We start from the raw sequence: 26467 nt of genomic DNA on the forward strand, positions 1-26467 counted from the left end.
TCACATCTGATGTCAGATTAAAGCCGTTTGTCATAATGGAAAGTTAACCTGACGGCAGCTGGAAGTTTGATGCACATCTTACAATTAAACAATAAACAGCCTTAACATCTGATACTGAGTATATATCTGGTTCTCTCATTTCATTTAATTCAAAGAAAAGAGGGAGAGAAAAGACGAAGAAAAAAGAGACAAAATAAATGTATGTCACCCAGGATTTACCCGTGATTTCCCATATTTCTCTGTTTTAGTCTTTATTTTTAATGTGATCTAAAAAGATGGAGTACATTATTGTAAGGAGGATGAGGTGGAGACACTGGGAGAGTATACAGTATATCACCAAAGGTTCTGCTATTTGGTGATGACAAACAAGGAGTGCAGGTGGATCAAAAGTATTCTGAATGGATAATCCAGCTGTGTAACTGTCTCTTCATTTTGTTCTCCTATTAATGACAAAGGAACAGATTACATCTGTCCCGGGAGCTGGTCCACACGGTGACGGGCTTCGTGTCTCCCGATGTGCAGCGCATTTAAAGGCGAGGAGAGGCGCTCATTTGATTGGTGAAAACAGCGCTCGGCTGTGTTAAACCCACTCACAGCTTTTCTCATCCCTCTCTGCCATGCGCACGGAGGGAGGCGTGGACGTGCAGCTCTGCACTCCTCTGCACCTTGACTGCACCCCTCTTGGCACTGCAGGAAACTTGCAAAGTGCCCCGGTCACGCCCTGTCCGCACAGCGAAGGCCGGCGCAGGGCAGGTGCACCTGCGCTTGCGCCTGGTCTACGAAATTAGAGCCCTAAGTGTTATACTAAGAACCATAAGTGAACCATCCATCTTTGTAACCGTGAGTGAGGAGGGAATTCCATGGATAAAGGTCTCTGCTGTACTTTGTAATGTTGTGTGATATGGACTGGCTGTCTGTGCTCCACATGTCATGGATCAAAATAAAAACAGACCTCAGATAATCTTTTAAAACAATAAAAAAATAGGGCACAGACTGCCAGTTCATGTCCTGTTGGGCACAGAGAGCTGGTCTCTGCCATGTGGCGCACAAACAGCTGGTCTCTGCCATGTGGCGCACAGACAGCTATTGCTCCTCCACGCAACATCTCAGTGTTCTCCAGGGTCTGATATCCCCTGTGTTCCCTCCTCACTCACAGTTACACAACACCATCACAACAAAAAGTACTTTGCTGTAAAATAACAATAAAATACTCTCAGCAGGGTCGCCAGTATATTACTGTTATTTTACAGGGACATTTTCCTAGTGCTGTGTATAAACACAACAGGTTTTACAGTTGCAATTTTTTCGTAAATTTACAGTAATTCATTAGAGCAGGGCTATTCAACTGGCGGCCCTCGGGCCAACTCCGGCCCGCGGTAAAATTCAGACTGGCCCGCGGATCAGTTATAAATAAAATAAAAAATATCCATCTAACGGTACGGAGAGCGGCTGTCATTGTTGAAACTCTTAAAAAAACAGCAGAGCGCTCTTGTTTAATAGAACATCTTTGGTCCTGTGCTCACAGCCTATCACAGCGCGTGTTAATGAAAAAAAAAAAAAACGCCTTTGCGCGCTGGTGGAGTTGTGGCTAGCTAGCAGGAGCAGGAGTATTCATACAACGGATTTGTCAAAAATGTCGCTGTCAACACTAAAGAAACGGAAAGTGGATGCAGAAAATCGCAAATTCAACAACGACTGTACTGAGAAATATGTGTACACCGAAACTGCAGAGGGTAAGCCGATGTGTTTGCTCTGCAATGAGTGCACTGCGGTCGCGAAGGACTATAACCTGCGGAGGCACTTCAAAACTAAACACCCTGGCTTTGATGAAACTTATCCCCTGGGTTCGGATGTTCGCCAGCGGAAAATCAAAGCCCTCGCTGCAAACTAGGAGCGAAGCCGTGTCGTCTTCAGTCGATCATGTTCAGCTCAACAGAAGGCAACTGCAGCTTCTCTCCGCATAGCCTGGATCCTCGGTAAAAAAGAAGCGGCCGTTCACCGACGCTGAAACGGTAAAAGGGTGCATGCTCGCTGCTATCGAGGAGGTGGTTACGGACAACGAAGCGAGAGAACAGGTGATATCATGCATCAAGACAATTCCCATGTCCGATACATTAACTGGAAGAAGGATAGATGTTTTAGCCAGAGACGTTTTTGAAACTCTTTTGGCTGAATTAAAGAAGGCTGAGGTTATGTCCCTGGCTGTGGACGAATCCACTGACAGCTCAGACACAGCACAACTTTGTTTATTTGTACGTTTTTTTGATGGCGAATGTTTCAGAGAGGACATCCTGGGCTTAATACCACTTTAAGGGCACACAACTGGTGAAATAATTTTCCAGAGGATTGTTGCTTTTTTCAATGACAATGGACTTGATTTGGAGTGCGTTAACATGCTGGTTACAGACGGTGCACCATCTATGGCCAGTAGAGTCAAAGGACTTGCGGCGCGACTGTCTACCGTTGCACCGTAGATGAAGTCACTCCACTGCCTCCTCCACCAGAGCGTGCTATGCGCTCGACTCAGCGGTGAGTTGAAAAATACAATGGACACGGTTATGTCTATGATTAACTTCATCAGATCAACATCCAGTCTTCAACACAGACTGTTTCGTCAACTACTTGTCGACATGTCAGCTGAACATTATGACCTGCTTTTGCATAATGATGTGAGATGGCTGCGCAAGGGCAATGCTCTCAGAAGGGTCTGTGAGCTCAGGGAGGAAATTGTCAGTTTTCTCCGCAACAGCAAGCAGAAGAAAGCAGCTACGTTTCTTTCTCAAATGCTGGATGATGGATTTGTGGCAAATATGAGCTTTTTTAATGATATCTTTCATCATTTGAATGCACTTAATCTGGGACTTCAAGGGAAATACAAAACTGTGGTTGATCTTGTTGAAAAACTAACTGCATTTAAAAAAAAAATGGAACTGTTTTCATCCGACCTCACAGACAGGATGCTCCATTTTCCCTCACTCCGTGACTTTATTAAGTTGTCAACACAGACCACAGTAACTCAAGCAATGTTTGACTTTTTAAACAAGTTGAGAGACAACTTTGCATCCAGACTCAATGACTTTGACATGCCCAAAGAGTTGCTGCATTTCATAAGGGACCCATTTGCCAACACCCAAATTTCCCCAAAAGTGCAAGAATTTCTTGCAACACTTGAAATTGATGAAGGTGTCTTGCAACTGGAGATCATTGACATGCAGGCATCTTCTGACATGAAGCGTACACATGAGAGAGAGGGCTTTACAAAGTTTTGGACAGTATTTACTGATGTGGAAATATTTCCAAACACAAAAAAACTGGCCATCTATGTGTTAACGATGTTTGGATCTACATATACCTGTGAATCCAGCTTCTCTCACATGAACGCCATAAAAACAAATGCTCGCTCCTCATTGACAAACGAGAGATTGCATCACTGTTTGCGCATAGCCCTGACCTCATATAAACCATCCTTCTCTGCCATTGTCCATTCAAAAAAATGCAATCTCTCCCATTAGTAGCTTGGAAGTGAAGCAAGACAGTGTTTGCTTCTGTTTTATGGATCATCCATGCAGACTCTTATTGCAGTTTTTTTGTTGACCTCTTGGTGGACAAAAGCAGGAAATCAAAGTTTGTTCATTTATAAATGTCTTTATTTGTTTAATGTCATGTTCTAGAATTGATCAGTAAAGATCTGCTTGGCAATTTTTTTTCCAAATGTTCAGCTACTGTAACTTATTGAGTGGCATGAAATCCACTGGCAAGTACAGTTAGCCCATTGTATAAACTCTGTTGTTACTGTAGTTTTTTTTTAAAAGGAAATGCACTGCTGTAGGTTGAGATGTCAGATTTGACCAAGTTTTATTGAATTTTTCCTTGTAGCACAATAAAAGTTTTATGAATGTAGAAGAGCGTTGTGTGAAATTAACATACGGTACATATTAAGAATGATGGCTTAGAGAAAAGTATGGCCCCCAGGTCTTAAGCTTTCTGAAAAGTTGGCCCCCTGAATATTATAGTTGAATAGCCCTGCATTAGAGTGTATCATTATATCATCCACATCCTTTAATGACAGTAAAATTTCCCCATGTCTCAAGCATGAAGTAGAAGTCAATAAAATAATCTCTGTGATCCACTTTCATTCAGTTTTCTGTACAGTTTCCCCATTCAAACAGGGGTTTAACAACATATGTAATCAGGTTAAAACGTGACAAGCTGCACCAGTCCAAGGCCAACAAAAACATATCACATAAGGTCATAATCCAGTATCATGTAATAATGTGATAATTTTGTGCAACAATTTATTATTTTTATTATTATTATTATTATCATTTATTTGTTTTAGTTGTGTGGCAGTAATTCACTTCCATAAAACACATTCTCACATTTTGTCTGTAAGAAGTACTTCTTTAGATTAATTCTAACAATCAGAAAAAATAATGTTAGGGTTTTTTGTTTTGTTTTTTGGGTTTGTTTGTTTTTCTTCTTTTTTTCCCCATTTGATTCAAAATTCTAATTGAAGATAGATATTTTGGATGACTGCCATGGGCCCTCATTGAAAGCTGTTAAACTTATTTGTTCTCCAAAATTCGAAAGACAAATTGGCTTTTTAACTTTATTGGATATAGAAACGGTATTATTTTCTATGAAGGTACTTCACACACCTCTTACATTGGACATTAGTCTGATTTAAGTTCATTTAATGAAGACACAAACAGGAGAATAATTGCTTTCTAAACATGCCACCTTTGCTTGAATCCGTGCTTCACCTAGGTGAGGTCACAGTACATGATGGAGGAGACAGTGGCAAGCAGACGTTGAGGGGTTATAAACTGAATTTGATGAGGAGTGGATTGGATTAGAACTTCTTACCACACAATCAGCAGTGTAAATACAAGTACTTAACTCCAGCTTTATGGTGCAAAACTGTTGGGTGTGAGAAGCGTGCAGACGAGGGTGAATTTAAATGTGCGCTCCTGATGAGGAATGGGGAGCAATAACTTCTGCTAATTGCTGCCTTTTTGTTGGAGAGTGTCCTTTTGTGTGCTGCTTTCAATCAGGCTAATGTAGATGCCCTTTAAATACCCTTTAGAGTCAGGCTGACTCAGACTGGCTCACCCAGATTCTCAGAGAGTAAAGTACCTGTTTCTTTTCCTTCTTTTCCTTTTCCCCCTCCAACACACTGCTGTAAACATTCAGGGACATGAATGATGAACATTATTAAGAAATTGAAGTTATGCTCTCCAAGGTGCCTTTGATAACCTCCATCAAGGAGGAGTTGTGTGAGTGTTTCTCTGCAGGGTTACGGTAAAACTGCACGCCTTTTTGTGATATTTAGTGCTAGCTTTTAGCATTAGCTGCTATTATGATAGTGTCCTTGATCTAAGTGTAACACTAACACCTATGCTTTTACTCTAATTGTGTTCTCAAGCACAAAGCCCGGGTCACTGTTTCTTAGGATGAAAAGTGGTTGTATAGAAAAAGTTTTGTCTTTTGAAAAGCGAAGCGTTTCCAGGCTGGGTAAATGATTGCAAATTGAAACTTGTTTTAAGAGACACTAAAAATGAATTCATCACCGGCTAGAGCGCTCCAAAACTTTTATGTCTGCAAAGGGTGTCGACCCACAGCAGGTGTTTCTCATCACACACTAAAAGTGAAGCAGCGTTTTGGACCAGATGAAGAGTCGTTATGGACTCATTAGGACAGCCGGATAAAAAGAGAATTACAGTAGTCCAACCTGGAGGGAACAAAAGCCTGGACCAGTTTTTTGAATTACTTTGAGACCGAATGTGTCTGATTTTTTTTTTTTTTTTTTTTGATATTGTAAAAGTGAAAAAAGATGTCCCCCTAACAGTGGTGCTGGAGGCCAGGATAATGCCTTTGATTATGGTTATCTAGTTAAAAAAGCCTCTCTGAGGTGTTTAAGTCCAAAGAAAGTGAATCATTTTTTCTGAGTGAAGCAGTTACATACTTCTGCTCATCCAGGTCCTTACATCTCTGAGGCATGCTTCTAGTTGAACCAGCTGGTTTCTTCTGGCTTCACTGATAGATACACCTGAGTGATTTCTGCATCACGTTGAATGTTTAAAAAGTGGAGGGTTTCCTCATAATAGTCTCAAGAAGAAACATTAGCCAGGTTTACATGGACCCAAATATTCCGCTTGCATTCGGTTTATTTGCTCAAACAGAAAGAATTTAACCTTTGTATACACCTCATTCTGAAAGAAAAGTGCTAATCTGAATGGACATTTAATCGGTTTCACAGGGGTGGAATATTCCTTTCCCCAAACCGATTGAGGTATCATGTATCCACTCAGTTTACGTCATATATGATGTAAGACGCAACTCGAGACTTTCCTCAACTTTAAAAATGGCTGCGAGCAGTCAGCACTAAACTGCTGCGGAAAGTTTGTTTTTGATCCAAACTTTGAAGAACTCAACATAATTTCAAGACTGGACGGACGACAAACTCGCAATATGGAGTATTGCAACACCGTGATAAAATAACTGTCGTCCTCCAGCTTTGATAATTCACGTGATGTTTACGTTTTTCTGCACATGCCCCATTGACTATTCTGTTTGATTACAGCGGCGCATGTAGACCAGAGATTGGGATATTCCTTTCCACGTATACTATTGTTTTCGGAAAGGTCATTCGGAAAGATTCAATTCGGATTGACGAAAAACTGGGAGAGCTGGGTACTGTTAAGAACCTGATGATTCAATTTTGATTCTTTAGGTTGCGATTTGATATCCATTGATGATTTGTTCAGTATCAATTTATTTTATTTATTTCAATTGATTTATTCAGTAAAAACACTCAAATAATTAGAGTTTCTGTTGATAATTTTTAAATGTTCATTTTCATGCCCATGTGAACATATGTGGTCTGTCACTAGGGGTGAGTACCTTTTACATTGGAGAAGATATGGTACCGATGCCTGGCAATCGGTATTGGTTCAACTGTACCAATCTTTGGTACTTTTGTGCGTTAATGTGATATTAAATATTATTTTTTTTAATAATAAAATCTCAATTTTGTTTTAATTTAACTTGTTTATTTCTCAATATATAAACTTACAATGCTGTGTTCATGTCCATTTCCAAAAATCACCTACTCTCCTTCACAGTCACAAGGATGCCTGTACCTAAACATGGTAATGAATTGATACTCTGCACTATAGACGTAATTCAGTTGGTACCAACAAAAGTACCTAATCCTGAACCCATCCCTATCTGTCACCTCACATTTTTGAGCAATGAAATGACCCAAACATCAGACTTATCAGTTAAAGGAGTTGGCTTTTCACTGCTGCTGCTGCTTGCTTTGGTTGCCATTCTGTTGTTGTTTGGTCCAGGGCGGCCTCTGTCCATACAACGCAAGTAACACACAAAGCGCCCTCCACTGGCCAGGGGGTGAATCCTGAATATTACTATATTAAATTGGACAGGGAACCACTATGATGCATTTATTAATCAATAATTTTACCCACCCCATATGTGAGATATGGGGTGGCACTAAGCCTTGAGGAACTCCTCCACATAGAGGATTTATTATCCACATGAACAAACTGAGATCGGCCCAACAGATACAAACCAAACTAAAGCGGTTTCAGTGAGATGCTGATAAACTGTTGTAACAGAGAGCAAAGATCTGACACCATGAGCACAGAGAGGAGGCCACTGTCTGAAGCCATCAGGAGATCCCTGGTCACTTTCAGAGGTGCAGCCTCACTGCTGGCCTGGACTCTTTACTCTGACTGAAAATCCTCACATAAACTGCTGCTGTAAAGAAAGCCACAGAGCTGATTAGCCTCTACTTTCCCAAGGATTTTAAAAATAAAATCCATCTTGACATCTTGACTCTGTAACACCAAAGCTAACCACCCTGGCATGAAAAGGAGCAGAATTACCAGAGGAGTGGGGGTGAAGTGGTTTGGCCTGGATGCTTATGTAAATCCTTCCTGTGATTAAACCAATGCAGGAGCTGATTCAGACCTCCAAACCTCTCTGAAGGGACCACACTTTTTCAGGGGGTGAGCTCACTGACCAGGGCCGTCCAAACTCTTTCAGAGGGCCACGTTTGATGTTGTGAAACTGACCAAGGTTCAACAGCTCTTCCTGACATATCTATTAACCCTGAGAGCAACATCTGAATGCTCTCTTTGTGAACTCTTTCTTTGAGTGGTTTCTGTAAAAATCAGTCCCTCAGTATGCTCACACATCCTTGCGTCATGATTACAGGCTGATTAAATCAAACCTCACCTGTCCCTCAGGTGTCTCTTTTCATATTCAGACCATTTTGACCCCAAACAACATTTTTTGGCTCAAAATATTTCTGATCCTGCATTCTAAACTGTTTTCTGCTCCAATTTTTGTATTTTCTGCTTCATTTTATAACTTGAATAATCATTTGTTTCCTGATTTGTTTTTTTAAACTCACATTTTTACATCCTGATAAATCCATTCATTTAAACTGTCAGCTGGAAGGGCAGTTGAGTGTCTGCAGGATGTACAGAGCTTTAGCTTGAGATAAATCCAAATGGAGTTGAGGGAGACCTTGTTAGATTGACTTTGGTTTTGTTTGTGACCTTGTACACATCTGCTGAGGAAACATCTAGACGTTGGAGCGTTAAGCTGAGAACCTAAGATGCCCTTAGAGGAGGAGAGGAACACTATGGGCCTGATCTTCTAAGACATGAAATAAGGAAAATAAATTGGGTGCACAAACCCAAAAAATACACATGCTAGTGGGCATGTTTCAAGTCATCTACTAAAACTGTGTGAACAATTGATACCAGGAGCAAACTGCCCTGTTTAAATGAGGATTAAGCGAATGCAAAGATGTATGGGTCACAGGCTGCTGCACAGGAGGTGAGAGCTGAGTCCAGGGCCACGGCTGCTCACACGAAGCAGCTGGTCGGTGCTGTGTCTGTGCTGACACTGACTGTCAATGCCTTGGTAACAGTCTGCAGGTCATTCAGTGGCAGTAGTCCTTTAACCAAACCACCAGCAGATGAACCTTCATTGTGCATGGGAGACCAGCCCAGCCAGTGAAAACACAAAGCTCCAGTTAAAAAATCAAAGCTCAGAAATGGTGTTGTTGGATAGACAATATGTATTCACTATTTTTATTTCTGACAGTCCAACTGTGTTGATATGCGCACAGAAGCTTCCCCTCCTCTGTCATTGCACCTCCTCACCCCAATGACCTCAGCCGTTGGTGTGTAACACTGTGCCAGTTTGCACCTGCCTTTTAAACGTGCTAAATATAGACTCAAAAAAAGTGACTGCTAACTGTTTCAGGTTTGATAAATCACTCTGTGAGCTCCAAATGATCACGTGCATTTCCTCCTCACAGAATTTAGCTCATTCAGATGACCTGAATAAATTCTGCATACTCATGAAGGCAAACACGCTAAATGGATTGTATGTGCTATTTTACTTGGTGCACCCAGTTAGCAAACCACCTTTGTGCGTGCCATCAAGTTTGCATGTGTTTTCATGCATGCCACCCTTTGGTAGATGTGGCCCTATGCACGGTTAAGTTAAAGAGAAAAGGAGCAGTAAGTCATTATCTCTGCACATTTGTCCAACAAGTCCAACACTTCCTGCTTTGGCATTTACAGACTGGGGTTGCTAAGTCTGCCACACCTTGTGCTTGTTCAGCTTTGCCCAACGAGCACAACCTGCTCTGAGCAGTTCAGACATTGTGTCACGTGCAGGTGAAAGATGGATGATATGGCATTTTGGATATGGTAGGCAGGGAACACAGTGTGCTTCCACCTAAATGGGCCAACAGAGAAAAAAAATGAGCCTCAGTGGAAAACTGCAGAGTTTACGACATTATAACACAGCAGAAGTCCAATCTGATCATTACAGTACAGAGCAATGCAATAATGGTCCTCTCCCTATTAAAAAGAGACACACTGAAATTGCCTTTGGCCTTTTTTTGAACAAGGCTTTCTTGGTGTAGTGGCGGATATGAATAATATGTGATGTGCTGTGGAGGCGTTTGTATCAAAGCAGCAGGTAATACAAAGAAATGAATAGGCTCAAGACGGGGGGATTAGTGCTTTTATGGCCTATTCATGCTGGCTAAGGACACACTATATTAAAGCCTGTGAGCTGAGATACACAATCAACAAGGTTGGTGGAACAGGCAGACACAAACTCAGGCGCACAAAACAAAAGAGGTGTTAAACATGTATTCATTTGCACACATCAAAGAGGGACACTCTTTTGTTTTAAGGGGTGATTAAAATATTTGGGGATTACACACTCGGGGAGCTGCTTTCTGCAGGGAAGTATAATACACTACAGATCTGTGTTTGGACAGGTTTTGGACTGCGCTTCAGCTCCAGAGGGTCCAAACAGGGCTTCTCCTCTCTGAGCTCATAATCAAACATGTGGACAGAATCAGGAGGGCCATAAATGTCTCAAGCCAACGGCCTGGCCTGAAGATGGCGCTCAGCTGATGCTCAGTCAGTGGAAGAATTCAACCTAATGAGAGCATGAATGTTCCCACAGCACTACTTGTGCAAGAAAATCTGTTTGATTGGTCAGAAGACAATGAGTATAATCTACTACGGGTTGGCTTGAATAAAAACAGGCAAACTTGGTAGGGTGTGCAAAGCTGATTTAATTACCAGGCAACAAGGATTGCGTCTGTCAAATGGGCAAAAGAGCATGTGCAATTCATTTAGGGTGTTTTCCTTCATGTGTATGAAGAATATATGCAGATCATCAGAACACATACAATCCTGGGAGGAGGAGATGCAAATATAATCATTCAGCGCTCACAGAGTGATTTATCAAACCTGTTAGCAGTCCCTGTTTTTGTGTCTTTAGTGGGATTATTTGTTTATCAACAACACTGGATGCGCACGCAACTCGGGTGCAGAAGCACAGCGGAGTATAATGGTTTGTCAACTGACGTGGAGGAGTTAACCACCAAAGACTGCATTTTTAAACTAAAAATCATCTCTGTTACAAATGGTAAACAGCTCCCAGGTTTGACTGCATTACCCATGGACACTTACCAGACTGTGACAGACCAGGACGCAAACATGTGTCAATAAATCAGAAACCCTCCCAAACCAAAAAGAGCACACAGACTGCTGAGTCTGAGACCTGGTTCATAATAAAAGAACCAGAAAACTACGTCCAGAGAACTGCACCAGATCAGATGAAGACGGCACATTTAATTATTCACCTGCAGACGTCGCTGGTGTTTCAGTGTAAAGTGTGACCCTTTAAACTGGTGACTCTCGGCAGTTACTCACTGATACTGTCAGCTTAGAGTCACCAGTTAGCATGGTCGCTATTACCTCCAAAACACCGGTTGCTCTGTGATGGTCATAACTTCATAGAAGTGGCCTTTCTCACAGAGAGGCCACAGTTTGTCAGGTTGGGAAACTGTGTCTCGGGGACAGTTTTGAGCAGCACGGGGGCTCCACAAGGAACTGTTCTGGCTCCATTCCTATTCACACTTTATACTGCAGACTTCAAATACAACTCTGAGTCCTGTCACATCCAAAAATACTCCGATGACACTGCTATTGTGGCGTGTATCCAAAATGGACAGGAATCTGAATACAGGGATCTGATAAAGGCTTTCTGTGACTGGAGTCATAGAAATTGTCTCCTACTGAACACCTCAAAAACAAAGGAAATGATTGTGGATTTCCGAAGGTCTGGGCTCTGCCATCAGCCAGTTAACATCCATGGGGTGGACGTGGAGGTGGTGCCATCCTACAAATATCTTGGTGTATACAGATGCACTCTTTAAGAAGGGGCAGAGCCGTCTCTTTTTCTTAAGGAAGCTCAGATCAATTGATGTCAGTGGAAAGCTGCTGCAGATGTTTTATCAGTCTGTGGTAGCCAGTGCTTTGTTTTATGGTGCAGTCTGCTGGGGAAACAGTTTAAAGCAGAAGGACAAGAGGCGACTGGAAAAACTGGTGAAGAGAGCTAGCTCTGAGGTTGGATCCAGTTTGGACTCACTGGAGGCTGTGGTGGAAAGGTACACACAGAAGAAAGTGGAGGCCATCATTCTTCACACTGATCACCCACTCCACACCATCCTGGACCAGAGAAAAAGCAGCAGTGGACGACTCACGTCTGTGCGCTGTAGGACGGAGAGATATAGAAGATCATTCCTCCCTGCAGCCACCAGAGTCTTCAACTCTTTAATATTTGGAAGATGAGCTACAAACCAAATGAATTTCCCTTCTGGGATTAATAAAGTATTTTTTTATCTTTATCTTATCTTTATCTTTGTTGTTTTGTTTCCAAAAACTCACCGCAGAACAACCGGACATTTTTATGCTGATAACAGGTTTAATTTAGTGTTTAAAAAATGCTAACTCATCTGGATAAATGGAGCTAAATGCAGCTTCTGTGGTCAAGATGCTTGCCCATCTTCAGGATGACGTAGACTGATAATCCCTCTATATTTAGCATGTTTGAAAGGCAGGTGCAATCGGCACAGCGTTACACACTAACAGCTAAGGTCATTGCGCTGAGGAGATGCAATAAAAATTGAGGGACAGAGAGAATCTCTTGTGTGCGTATCAACACAGTTGGACTGTGAGAAATAAAAAATAGTGGAGAAATACTGTCTATCCAACAACGCCATTTCTGAGGGTTTTTTTTTAACTGGGGTTTTATGTTTTTGCTGGCTACGCTGGTCTCCACCCATGCGTAATGAATGTTCAACTCCTGTGATATCCAGAGAGCACAGGAGATGAACCTCCCTCTTCCTTTACTGGTGGTTCAGTTGAAGGACCATTGCCACTGAATGACCTCCAGACTGTTGCCAGGGCATACATGATCAGTGTCAGCCCAGACACAGCACCGACCAGCCGCTTCGTGTGCGCAGTGATGGCCTGAGTGTCACAGTGGAGGTCGCACCCCACATTGGACACAGCTCTCATGTCCCATGCAGCACCCTTGACCCACCTCCATGGCTTCAATCTTAATTTTTCCTTTACGGCCACTCTGCTCTCCATGGTGACAGCAGGTAGCACGCACTTTATCCTCATTTAAAGAGGGCGCTTTGTTCCTGTTATCAACTGAGCATGCAGTCTGAGTAGATCACCTGCAACATCTCCACTGACAGTACATGCAACTTTTCAGTTTGTGTACACAATTTAGCACTCTTTGTTCAGGATCTTGGTAGATCAGGCCCTATATCTTGTACAACCTGGTTTTTCAGAGAAAATTTGTGTTTGGTTTGGATACTTCTATTTTTTTTTTTACTTTTGCCGGAGCTACAAAGTTTGGATTAGAGTTAGGATAACTGATTTAAGAGGTCATTGCAGCTCTTTAGTCTAAATGCTATTATCCCATTATTATCATAATTTAATTATGAACCCACCTGCATCAGCAACATATCAGCAAAGTCTAATCAGACCCTTTTCTATTCACTCAGGCACAGTTACTTTAAGCGTAAATTTACACTTAGTTTCACATGATTTAGAGGCCGTTCATGCAACGTTTCAGCTGAAAAGCCAAAAACGCAGTGAAAAAACTCTGTTTACACTGAGGGCCTGAAAACACAGCAATACGCATGCCGGGCCTGTAGTTGGCAATCAAGCTGTAGAGACACACCTCTTCACAGACAACAGGAAGTCTAGCTGGATGCTAATTAACAGAAGAAGTTCATAAGTGGAGCAACAGATGCACATTTTGCTAAAAGGCAGTCAGCAGACTCAGCAGCACAAGCACAACACAGTAGTCTGCCATTAATACTGTTGTTGATGTCTGGCTCACACATGGCAATTCAAGTTGCCACAAAAGAAGTGACACGCACAGAGAGGAGTGACATCAGTATTTCCACAGAAAACTCAGGCCTACCCAGCAACAGTGGCCATTCAGAAAAATTCCACTCTAGGATCGTTTTCAAAAGTTTCTGTTGTAGGTCGACTAAAACACCATTTCTGTGTAAACAAGAGGTTAAAATGCAACAGTACTTTTGCGTTTGATCCAAAAACTATTGTCTTTTAAATGACCTGTTACAGCTCACACAAACTTCTGTTTGTCCCCCATGGTGCAGCTTATTTCAGCCTCTGTCTGAAACACTTCTTCAAACCCTCCTTCCTCTTGTTAACCAGCCCTCTGGAGGCCTATTGAGAGTTGCTACTGAGAGACCCTGGTGTTTGAGGCCCGCTTCTGTAATGTTTCATGTACCAGTAAGGTGATGTTTACAAAATTATCTTAACATATAAGCACGTCTTGTGAAATTCTGGTGCTGTTTTTAGTATGGAGCTTTTTGATCAGTTTTCGGACTGACTGAATACAAACATGTCACCTTGTAGAAGCCCATAACATAATAATGACCCATAACGTAATAACGACCCATAATGTAATAAACTTGGCCTTTTTAAAATGTAATAGGCCCATAACGTAATAACTGACCAATAACGTAATCAAAGTCCTGAACCTATTATGTATTAACTTTCACTGTAGTTTATGAATAATTAGATGTATAATTTTTTAAAAGTATGTAGTTATAACTCTCTCTCTCTTTACTGTAAAGAGCTGCTGGACACAGCAGTGGTGTTTGCCAAACAAAGTTGTATTTTGTAGTTGTATAGTTGTATTTTCAATGTAGAAAATAATTTGAATTAGTTTTTTTCTTTTTCTTTTTGACTGTTTAAATGTAAGAAAAGGGAACAGTAATCCTCACTATTTTTGTGCTCAGGTTGTGTTCAGTTCTATTGTTCTATTGTTCAGTTCAGGATCTAAAGTTGTTTAGACCAGAACTCAATTTTGTTATTTATTGTTTAATTTTATCTTAAAGAACACAAGCCAAAACAGATAAAGTAGATTTAAGGAACAACTGTTACAGAGTGTTAATAAAGATAGCATTTTTCATGACAAAAATGAGTACTTTTTTGAGGCACTAACTAATATGCTATACACTGTTACGGTCAGTTATTATGTTATTCACCTATAACATTGTCAAAAAGGGCAAACGTATTACACTCTTGGCTGGTTATTATGTTATCGGCTCAGTTATTACATTTTCAAAGTTTTTTTTTTTTTTTTTTTTTTTTTTTTTTGCATCAGGCCCATAACACTAACCGGCCAGTAATGTCATTAGTCAAAAGTTACTACATTATAGGCTCAGGATTTTGATTACGTTATTGGTCAGTTATTACGTTATGGGCCTATTACATTTTAAAAAGGCCAAATTTATTACGTTATGGGTAGGTATTACGTTATGGGTCATTATTACGTTATGGGCTTCTACACACCTTTTAATTGTACAATGAACAAATGTACTGATCAAAACACTGGTCTAAAAACAGCACCAGATCCTCAGGAGACTTGCTGACTCCGCCCCAACAGGCCTCCAGACGGCTAGCCAATCAGAGTGAAGGGAGTCTGTAGAGCAGGGAGCCATAAAGAGCCAGCAGCTAAAACAAAGTGTTTCAGACAGAAAATGATTATAATGGAAAGATACTACTGGGTTTAAGTGGAACAGTATAAGAGAAAAAAAAAGCATGATAACCCTCTTTAAAGATGGTGTTTGGACATACGGACCCGACTCCAGCCTTTTTTCAGCCTAAAATCAGAAACAATCATCAGCTTCAGGCCAACAGGGACTGATGTTTAAAGTTCCTGAATTCCATCATAACTCAGTGGAATAAGGATGTATTTTGTTCTAATATAAGACTTCCTGTTCCTCATTTAAATCTCAACACAGAAACATTTGTTGTTGATCTAATATTCTGCATTATGGAGACAAGATTCAAAGTGAACTCATTCTGAATGAGTTTGGAATAAAGAACAGCCCTGAGCAGACAGGCAGAGAAAGAAGGAGTGAGTCACTCCTGAGGTAGACCTGATTCTGAATGTCAGCCCTGACAATGTGTCCAACTCAGCAGAGGGGGAAGTGCTTTTAGTCAGTCCGTTCCTTTCATTCCTCCAACCTCCTGCTCCTGTTGGGTTCAAAAGTTAATTCTGGACAAGCTTGAATGGTGCAGTAATTATCAGAGGCCATCACAACAGGAAACTGAGCAAAGTCTTTTAAGCAGCTGTAGCCTTTTCACTCCAATCAATAGCACTCCCACTTTCACCGGCCGGTGGTAAATATACCTGGGTAATTATGTGAGTGATACCAAATATTTTGGACCTTCTGCTTCATTAAACATGTTCCGTCTCGTCCCATTAAATTCGGTGTATCGGCAGCCCGTAAATGAGGCCTGGCTGTTTTCACAGTGTTACCTATTAGACCAGTTGTCCTTGGTAACACTGAGGGCTGTCACGTAATGTGCTGTCAAGGCTGTGTGCAGAGTAACAATACGAACAAAGTCAGTCGTTCCAGGAAGGTCAGGATGATTCAGCAAGTGAGACCAAACTGTTTCCATCTTTAGGAACAAATATTTGACTCTTTTTCCCACGAACAATCTGATCCTTCATTTAACAAAGAGCAGTCTTATCTTTTGTTCAAAACGGTAAACACTTCACTTTGTTATCTCACTCAAACTGACTCAACTTAAAGAAACAAGAACATAGAGTTAAAGAAAAAGAAAGAAAAAAAAAACAGTGTGCCTGCAACTGATTAGCTGACAGCTCTGGCCCAGTGATCAGGTGAGCAAAGAACACGCTGCTCATGATAAAATCACAACAGACTCTTCCACAGGTTGGTCCTTCAGGTCATTAACTGCCCAGAGAAACAGATCTGATAAAGCTGACTCCTCCTTCCAACCACAATCAGGTCCAGTGTGAATCTAAACCTGATCCCAATCAGAACAAGCCATCCTGCAAACCAGACCTTCAGTAGGGAGCGTCTACAAAGTGTATTATAACAACAAAGAGGAGACTCAAATATTCAAGAGCTTCATATACCTTATTAAACCTCCCTCACTCCACACCCTCTGATTTAAAGACAAGTTCTCAGGAACTCTGAGGAGATTTCAACAGTGTTTTTTTGTTTTTGTTTTTTTAAATAACACATCACTATACAACAGAAGCCAGAGTCATTCATTTACCCTCAACCTCCAATGAGTAACATATCTCCTTTGTCATCCAGGCGAGGACTTGTAGATATTTACCCCTTTCCACCAGCGCTTGTTCCAGAGATTAATCAAACCTGGAACTGTGAGCAGTCCCTGTTTTTGTGTCTGTAAAGGAATTATTTGTTGATGAATAACATAGGCGCTCAACTCGGGTGCAGTAGCACTGCGGAGTATAATGGTTTGTCAACTAACGTGGAGGAGTTAACCACCAAAGACTGCATTTTTCAACTAAAAATCATCTCTGTCAAGATGGGTAAACGGCTCCCAGGTTTGACTGCATTATCTGTGGACATTTACCAGACTGTGACAGACCAGGATGTAAACATGTGTCAATAAATCAGAAACCCTCCCAAACAAAAACAAAAAAAAAACAGCCCACAGACTGCTGAGTCTGAGACCAGGTTTATAATAAAAGAACCAGAAAACTACGTCCAGAGAAGTGCACCAGATCAGATAAAGACGGCACATTTAATTATTCACTCGCACACGTCACTGGTGTTTCAATGTAAAGTTTCACCCTTTTAACTGGTGACTCTCGGCTGTTAATCACCAAGACTGTCCGCTAATAGTCACCAATTAGCATGGTCACTTTTAACTCCAAAACACTGGTTGCTCTGTGACGGTCAAAACTTGATAGACATTGTCTATGTTGTATAGTATTGTTTTCAAAAACTCACTACAGAACAACCGCCTATTTTCATGCTGATAACAGGTTTAAAGGGGACATATCATGCCGATCCCTGATTTAATACTTACATATAATATAATAAATTTGAAAACAAGACCTTACACCCCCTGAATTTTCAAAAAATGAGATATTGTATTTTTTCTGATATCCTAGAACGAGATTTGATGCCTCTGAAAATAGGTCACTGCCATTTGGCCACGAGATTTCAACCTTCGTGACGCCACGAGGATCCTTTCTTTTTATTGGAGTAATCTGATAAAGCAGCTCCTCCTCTGTGATGTCAGTTAGTCACACAACCACCACCGAGGGTTACACCCACCAAGAGCCCAGTGTAAACGTATAAACTATACATGTTACAGTATCAGTTTGACTCACCACACTGAAGTGTCCTGAGATGATCTGTGTCCAGGTGGATTTTCTTCCTCCTGAGCTGCAGAACCGTCGGGGTCTGACTCGGGGTCCAATACAAAAGGACGTATCCTACACTCTGCCATTTTATTAGTGCTATCAATGCCTTACGGTGAAGTTTTGGCAAACAGCAAACTCGCTCGGTCTGCCCCAATCAATGTGGCGATTTTGTAAATACTGCCATGCTGCAAAAACCGCCCCCTGTCTCTACCCCCTCCGCCCCTCTGATAGAACTGACCAATCAGAGCACAAAGGGCTGTGACATTGCGAGGTTACTGGAGGTCATTCTCCAAACGGAGCGTTTCAACCAGATCTTCAGAATGGCCTAGACTGAGGATATTGAGAACTCTATTGTGGGGCAATGAAGGAACTAAATGACTTGTACTGAGGGCAGAAATGCTTTACAGGCATCCTAGTCTGGCATAGTGAAAAGGAGAAACAAGCATGATATGTCCACTTTAATTTAGTGTTTAAAAAATGCTAACTCATCTGAATGAATGTAGTCAAACACTGCTTCTGCAGTCAAGATCCTTTGTTGTCCAAGTAGATATTTACCCCTTTCCACCAGCCCTTGTCCGTTGCTAGTGCTTAGTTGACTCTAAGCATATTATTCCCAAGAAGTGCTTTGGTCTTCCATCAGCACACAGCAAAGTTGGAGTGACGTCATTGCGTCACCGCAAAACTTGCTGGAACATAGCTGTTCCAGGTGGCGTCTGCTGCGGACACTTAGGGTGGGGGGCAGCGGCAAAGATGGAGCTGGGAGTGCTACGTCAGAGAGTTGTTTATCTGCATTTTGTGTGGTGGTTGTGTAACATGTTGTTGCAACGTAAAAATATGATGTAAAGGGCTGCCTCAAAATTGTATGTTAGGTCAAAAAATTATATATTGTGGTTCTAGCACCAACAGAGGTTATGTTTATTAAATAAGATGTTTTGCGTCAACCTTTGTCTTAGTTTGGTTGATTCAGACTTATTTAATTCAACTTCTTCAGGTAGTTTTTTGAAATAATCTACTCTAGCACAGCTAAAGTTTTTGTTGGAGAGGAATTATTAATTAATTAGAAACAAGTGTTTGTTCAAATTGTCCTGAAACAGCATTGGAAAAGGCTCCAGAAGTTCATGGTCTCAGGTACAAGACCCCTCTCGCTCAGCCTGACCCAAAAGGATATTTGTTAAGGTCCAATAGGTTATATTGCAAGGAATCAAACAGTGAGGTAAAGTGTCACTTGGAAAAACCTCCTCCAACATGTTCCAGCCAGATTAGCATGTTTGCAGGAAGATTCATTTTAATGGTGAAGGGTAGGTGCTCATAGTTTGGCCATGGTTCATCACTTAAGTGGTAAACCGGCCAAAAGAAGGAAAACAGTGATGTCGCTGAAAGGATATAAGGGAAAGTTTGGTCTGTCTGTCTTGGTTTATCCAGAGTTGTGTTTTGTACTGTATCCTCTGATTAAATTGTTTCTTAGTTTGTTTATAACTTGTTGGAGCATGTTAACAGTTTTTATAATCTTAGAATATGAAATTCTCAGAATATGAAAACCCTAAAAGAGATATCGACTGTTGCTTTGTTCTTGTATGTTTTTTATTGCCAGACTGAATCATGGGAAGTGTTTTCAGGAAATCTGTTCTTCTAGGATTAGTCTGTTTTCTTTTCAGCTGTGATATTATTAATCCACTGGTCATAAAAAATATGTTTCAATAAACTAAACAGGAAAATAAAATGGTTTGATGGAATAGTTGGCTTTAAGATGTGCTTGTTCTTTGGGGTAAACACGCAGCGCGGCCCAAATAAAGAGTCTGTGATTTCAGAGGATGTTTGTGAACTGGTAAATCATGTCGTAGTCTTTCCAGCAAACTCTAAATAACTGGACAAGAGTAACACATTAAAAGTCATTCTGCTCTGTTTCCTCAGACAGCATCGAAGATTACATCCAGACCACATCATCAAACGTGGAATCAGCCAATCAGGAGCTGGCGAAGGCGAACAGATACCAGGTACAGTGGCGTGGCTGCTGCTACAGAGCGCTCTGCACTTTGTATTCACTTTGTTCGGTTTAACTTTTATGTACTTGACTGAGCTTTTGCTTTGTAATGCAGTCACAAGAAGCTTAGCTTGATTAGACATGCAAACAGGGACTTTGCTAACTAGATTACACAGCTTTATCACAATCCCCACAAGCATAATAACAGAGATGATGTAATTTGGTGTCATACTTTACTAGCTTCTGCCTTCAGTGAAATTAATTGTGATTAGAGACAGGAACATAAAGTGTGTCCTGGAGTCTTATAAAAACATATATAATTAGTAAACCAAAGGAAATTCACTTCTTGGATTGGATGTTTATAGATGTATGTTTATAAGTGTGTTGACTGAGAGAGGAAAACGCATGAATGGACAAAAACTGCAGCCTGGTATTAAAAAGAAAATGTTTATTTTCCTCTCTGTGTGGTTTTGGAGTTGGCTAGAGTTTCCACTTCACAGCACATATTGGAGAGACGCTTTATGAGAAGCCCAAGGGTCTGCTTTCACTCTTTCTTGTCAAGGAAATATATGTGTCTTCTGCCGTTCAGTCAGGGACTATCTCAGTAGGCCAGAGAGCTGAGTGGCTCAGTGCTGTGTAGGCCTCTGGCTACGGTAAATAATACATTGACTTAAGTGTCACTGGGTTAATAAAGGATATATGGTTTCTGTTGTTGTTTTGCCTGGTTTGCACAGCTGAGGATCTGCATGTACTGACTGCATTGGAAACGTTTGTGTTTAAATATGTCTTGTGGTTCTTTGTCAGCATGTTGTAAGTGACACTTTCTGCTTAACCAATTACACAAATGAAGCGCCAGTAACATTTCGTTAATTACTGCTGACCCCCGAAACAATGTTTTCTTTGACTCTTCTGGTCTGAGGGCTCAGTTTGCAACATTTGTGGGGATTTGGAGCATCACATCAGCAGCCATTCAGCACCACAACAATAGCTGGGGAGTTTGCAGAATGTGTCATGAATGCAGCAGTTTCTGTCTGTCCCCCTCGTTGCTGCTGCTCCTCCAGTGAGCGAACAAATGAGCGAATGGCAACAGCTTTCCCATTAATTGTCATTTCATTATCTCAAGGAGAGCTGAGCCGTGACCAAGCTCACATGGAGCAATTTAGCTCCTCGCCAATCCAGACTGCTGCCGTCTTAACAGAGAAAGAGCAGCTGAATGGAAGAAAAACAACAAAGGAGGAGACAGACACGCAGAAACACGGGCTGACAGATGGACTCACAGCGTGATGGACTGAGACAGAGAGAGGAGTGTGGGTTTTACACGCAAACCTGATCACTCTCTCCTTAGTCATCATTTTAAGATGAGCACATTTGTTTATATTAAAAGAAAAAGCTTAAATTAATGAATATTAATCTGCTCCGTCTTTAGAAAGGTTATTTTCCATTTTGAATGCTTCCAGGGCTGAGCATACACATGTGGTGATGTGCTGGTGATTTTGTTCATCCTTTTTTCGATTCGACTTCTGCTTTCAACTCAGCAAAGGTTTTACTTCATTTACCTCAAACCTGTGAGGTTTAAGTATGTTTACTTCATGTTTTTACATTTGCGTAATGACAAAATCCCACCATGCAGGAAGTAAGGAAAAGTGTTTTTGTCTTTTGAGATGTTGGTTCAGGTGTGAAAGGAAATTTCAGTTCGCACTTTAAATGCCTCAAAAAGCTGACATCCACTGACCCTCTCTTACAAGAGCATTCTGTTTTTTCTGTATCTAAACATGGATCTAAAGTACCAGTGCTGGATGTTCAGACTGACTGACTCTGGCACGTGAGACTATTTATGTTGGCAGAGAAAAATGACAATGAGACAGAATAAATAAAGACAAAATAAATAAATGGAATAAACAAGCAAATAATATAACTGTTTTGTTGTGTTCTATTTAATGCTTCACAAGAAATTGGGCACACTTTAAATGTTCTTACATTTAAGGTCCCATATTCTGCTCCTTTTCTGCAGCTTAATATGGATCATTGATGTCTTCATGAAATGGTGGTAACATGTTTTGGTCCAAAAAGCCATTAAATCAAGCACAGCAGCATTGTTTCCAGGCTCTCATAGCCCCTCTGTCCAGAATGCTCTGATTCAGTGGGCGTGGCCTTCATATGTAAATGAGCCACCGCTGATACCGCCCCGCTCTTCCACGTCACTGAGAGCGGCGCCACGAGCTCTGAGTGAACAATGTTTAGAAAACAGCGAAGCTTGTTTACTGCAACATTACAGGCTAAAACAACAGGCTAACCTCAGCTAAAGTTAGCATCCTGAAGCTAACACAGAGACAGGGGGGACACTGAGGAAAAGCTCTTACATCTGCTCCACAGCACACAGCATTTAAAATACTCACATTTCCAGGGTCCCAGGTTTGTTGGCGGATGGTTGGTAACGCGCCTGGATTCAGGACCAGTCTATTTACTAGCCCTCTGTTGTACTGTCCAAAGTTGGAAAAGCAGTCGGCAGTGAAGTGACTAGCACACACATGCACAGTTTTACTGAGTGTAGCTGGATCATTTCCTTGACAAATGAACTCTAGCCACTTAGTCTTGTCTTCTTCCGAGACAGGAAGCTTGTGCATGGAACTAAGCGGCTGTTTACAGCCAAAAACAGAACAGTGATGGCAGTGATGGCTGCTGGAGCCAGCAGCGGGGAGGGGAGTGGGCGGGGAGGGGGTTCGGGGGTATCTGCTCCGGTGGACCAATCAGGTCAGACTTGCTCCTGTTTGGTCAAAAAAAGGAATTGCTGACGTCGGCAAACCCCGGAAATTCCAAACACCTCGTTTTAGGTCAGGATTTTACATTCACAAGCACTAACAGTGCAGGTATTGTCATTAAATATCACATTTTGTGGGCTGGGAGGAAAGCCAAAGACCCACAAATTTCACTAAAACACAAAATAAAGTGATTTTTGCATAATATGGGAGCTTTAACTGAACAAATAATGTTAAATAATAAACTTGAATCATGACATTACAAGTGCATGAATGTGTCTTGCAAGTGTGTTACCATAAATCTGTTGGGAGATCAGTCTGCTAGTTCGTAATTGCTTTTAGCAGTGTTATTGTCAGAGATGGCCACAGATCAAGTGATATGTGGCCTGTACAGCAAAAGTTTGGTGTGTAGGACATCAGCGTCTTTTTGAGACTAAACATAAAAACAGTGTTAGCAAAGTTTGCAAAAAAAAAAAAAAAAAAAAAAAAAAACGTTCTAAACTTTCTGTACTGTTAAAATCCAGGAAGTTATATCCATTCTCACTGAACAGCTTAGCATGGAAAACCGTTCCAGGAGACTTTCCCATCGACTGTCGATGATTTTATGAAAGGTGTAAATATTGGCACTTCAGTCATTAGTGTATTTTGAAGTGGCTCGAGTCATGGAAAAGGTTGCCCGCCCTGCTCTACATGTTTATATGTCGTCAAAATCCCTAAATCTGCCTGTGAACTGATCAAAACACTCTGTTCTAAAATTAACACAAGATCTTAATAAGACTGAGGTCATAACGTGAGGATGTCCTAACTGGCTCATGGCAAGTGAGAGGGGTTGGCCTCTAACACCAAGGTCTGCCCATAGCTCTGCTCCTGACAGGCCCCAGAGAGCTGGCCAATCGGAGGGGAGGGGGTTTGTAAAGTGGAGAGCCTTAAAGGTAGGGTCTGCAGGAATTTGCCCTATTTGTTAGTAAACACTAATTCAAACTGGGCCTTGAACCAAAGCTACGTGAACACGCTCACTAGCCCCGCAACCACCTAGAGCATTTCGTTTCTACATGAGAGAGGCTCGAGAGCCCTGTACCTGACCTGGCATGTTAGCACAAGCTAATCACAGGTATTTGACACATACCTGCCTAGTAGAAAGCCAACTCCCATCGCTCTCTATCCCGAGCTGCTCTCTAAGTGCCAAATGCTGATGTAACCACTTCTACTCGCCGCCCAGAAATGTCCCGACACAACCAAAACATCAACATATAGGCAGAGGAGAAGGTTGAAGTCAGACACAGACACTGACACATGTGTAGAGGCCCAGGATTGACGATTGGGGGATCTGGTGGGAAACCTGGGGAAAGCATGTTTGACTTAATAATGATAAAGTGACTCAAAAGCTGTTTTCAAATGGGAAAATAATGGCAGTTTAAACATGCAATTAAAATAACATTAATCAATGATTTATTTTCATCATTAATTGATAAATCAAGATAAAGAAATAATGCTTTATAAAAACAGTAATCTATTTTCCAAAAGAAAATCATTTTTAAAGAATTAAACGATTCTGTTTGAAATGCAAATCCTTTTTTCAAGAATTACAAACATGAATCCATAAATAAATAAATAATTTTCATCATGGAGACTAAGACCTGTGCTGTGTTTCATCACAGATGCAGACTCTTCATCTCCAGATCAAATGATCCAGACCAGATGTGGTACTGATAATTCTGCATCTGTTGAGAACCAATGAGGGCTGGATTTATAGAAACCCCGTCTGGATCAGCGTCACTCAAGTGTGGATTTGTTTAGGTGCAGGGTCTGCCATAAAAGCTCTTTTTTAAATTTCCTCCAGGGGCTGATTGGAACACTTTTACCAGTCGGTAGCTCGTATTTACTCAATATGAAGTGAATGTAGCGTGAAGTTGATGGCACTTTTGTGATCTCATAAAAATTCAACAGAGAGAGACTGAACACTTCACAGTGAGTCCGAGTGCTCGTGGAGCCTTGAACACTCCTTGATGCTGGTGGTCACGCATCACTGCACACCTCCACCAATGGTCAATTAAGAGCGGATGTCATTTTCTTCTGGCGACCCGCCTTGTCGACTCACTTTACACTGAAAATAAATTGAATCTATAATCCATTATGCGTAGGCAGATTACTCTCCCCCCTGCCAGTGTATCTAGTTGCGTTGATGTTTTATCACCTCATCTGTGTTCAGTGGACCACAATGAACTCTGATTGTTGATTGCTGCACAAGATGGTTTATAATTAACAATAAAACACAGATGTCCCAGCGATCCAGTGAACAAAAGCTGCAGCTATTTCCCACTTAGGGAAAACCGGGATGAAATAACTGGTTATTATTGATTTGATCTGATGTAATTGTTAAGACTTAAATATCCATCCATCCTCAGAACTGGAATTGATCTCCCAGTGAGCGGCGACATCCTTCTGAAGCTGAGAGAGAAATCAATGTAACACAGCTTTCCTCGGGCTTAATTGAGGAAAATATAAAGCTGTGGCTGCTGTGGGTGTGAAGAGAACAAAGGGAGGGAGGAAGAGGAGGCATAAGAAAGAAGAGGCTTGTAGATGAATGGGTGGACGGATGAATGGACCCGTCCACTCTCTGACACATACAAATTGTTGTCTTTTTGACAAATAGGATAATAAAAAAGAATAAGCTAATCACAGTGGTAGGCTCTGACTGATCACTGCTCTGACCAGAGGGTGGGCCGGCTCTGACTCGTCAGACAGGTTTACCGCTCACTCATTCTTCCTGCACTCCCTCTGGACTCTTTATGCTACTTTGAAGGATGTGGAGTGGAAATAACAATGTTTGAAGTTCCCAGGTTGATGTCAGTGACACTCCTGTGGCTCTGCCCCAAATCAGACACGGGTGGCCTGAGCATGTTGGAGGAAAGGTAAAACCTGACTTCAAATAAAACATGGTTCAGTCTGTCAGATGTTTCATAATTCAACTTTTTCGTTTGATTTAAGACAAATATTAAAAGTCCCAAGGCTGCATTCAGCTTTTCTGGCCCTTTTAGAAAATGCATTTGAGAGATTTTATCTTTTCTTCAATGATGAGTGGATGCTTTGAAAGTTTTCCCTGACCAAACATCAAGAGTCAGGGCCAGCAGTCACCCATCTATCAGGATGAGTCCTCTGAGGTTTATTATTTCTTGCAACAAAACCTGTGGTCCTTCACAACTTTGCATCGGAACACATGCAGAGAGACACATGATGACTTCAAATGGGGTCGTGTTTGCCATCTTAAATGTCCCATATTATGCAAAAATCACTTTATTCAGTCTTCTAGTGGAATTTGTGGGTCTTTGACTTTCCTTTGAGCTCACAAAATGTGATATTTAATGACAAAACCTGTACTTATTAGTGCTTGTGAATGTAAAGTCCTGACCTGAAACAAGCTGTTTGGAATATCCGGGGTTTGCCGACATCAGTGATTCTATTTTTTGACCAATCAGGAGCAAGTTTGACCTGATTGGTCCACCGGAGCAGATACCCCCGAACCCCCGTCCCGCCCACTCCCCGCATCTGGAGAGAAGTCTCTCAAGCAGCGGGGGAAGGAGTGTGGCTGTTTTTGGCTGTAAACAACCACATA

At 41.4% G+C, this 26467-nt stretch overlaps 1 protein-coding gene across 1 annotated transcript in view; it reads left to right on the forward strand.

Moving 5' to 3' along the window:
* Positions 1-26467, forward strand: part of tsnare1 (T-SNARE Domain Containing 1) — a 247546-nt gene that overhangs the window by 172485 nt on the left and 48594 nt on the right. Inside the window, exon 10 of the mRNA XM_074683894.1 lies at positions 20029-20111. Coding sequence (XP_074539995.1) covers positions 20029-20111 — 83 coding nt within the window. The remainder of the gene's footprint in view (positions 1-20028; positions 20112-26467) is intronic.

This window comes from Halichoeres trimaculatus, unplaced genomic scaffold, assembly GCF_033239565.1.
Source record: "Halichoeres trimaculatus isolate MK-OKI-2021-1 unplaced genomic scaffold, fHalTri1.1 fHalTri1_scaffold_12, whole genome shotgun sequence".
Classification (NCBI taxonomy): domain Eukaryota; kingdom Metazoa; phylum Chordata; class Actinopteri; order Labriformes; family Labridae; genus Halichoeres; species Halichoeres trimaculatus.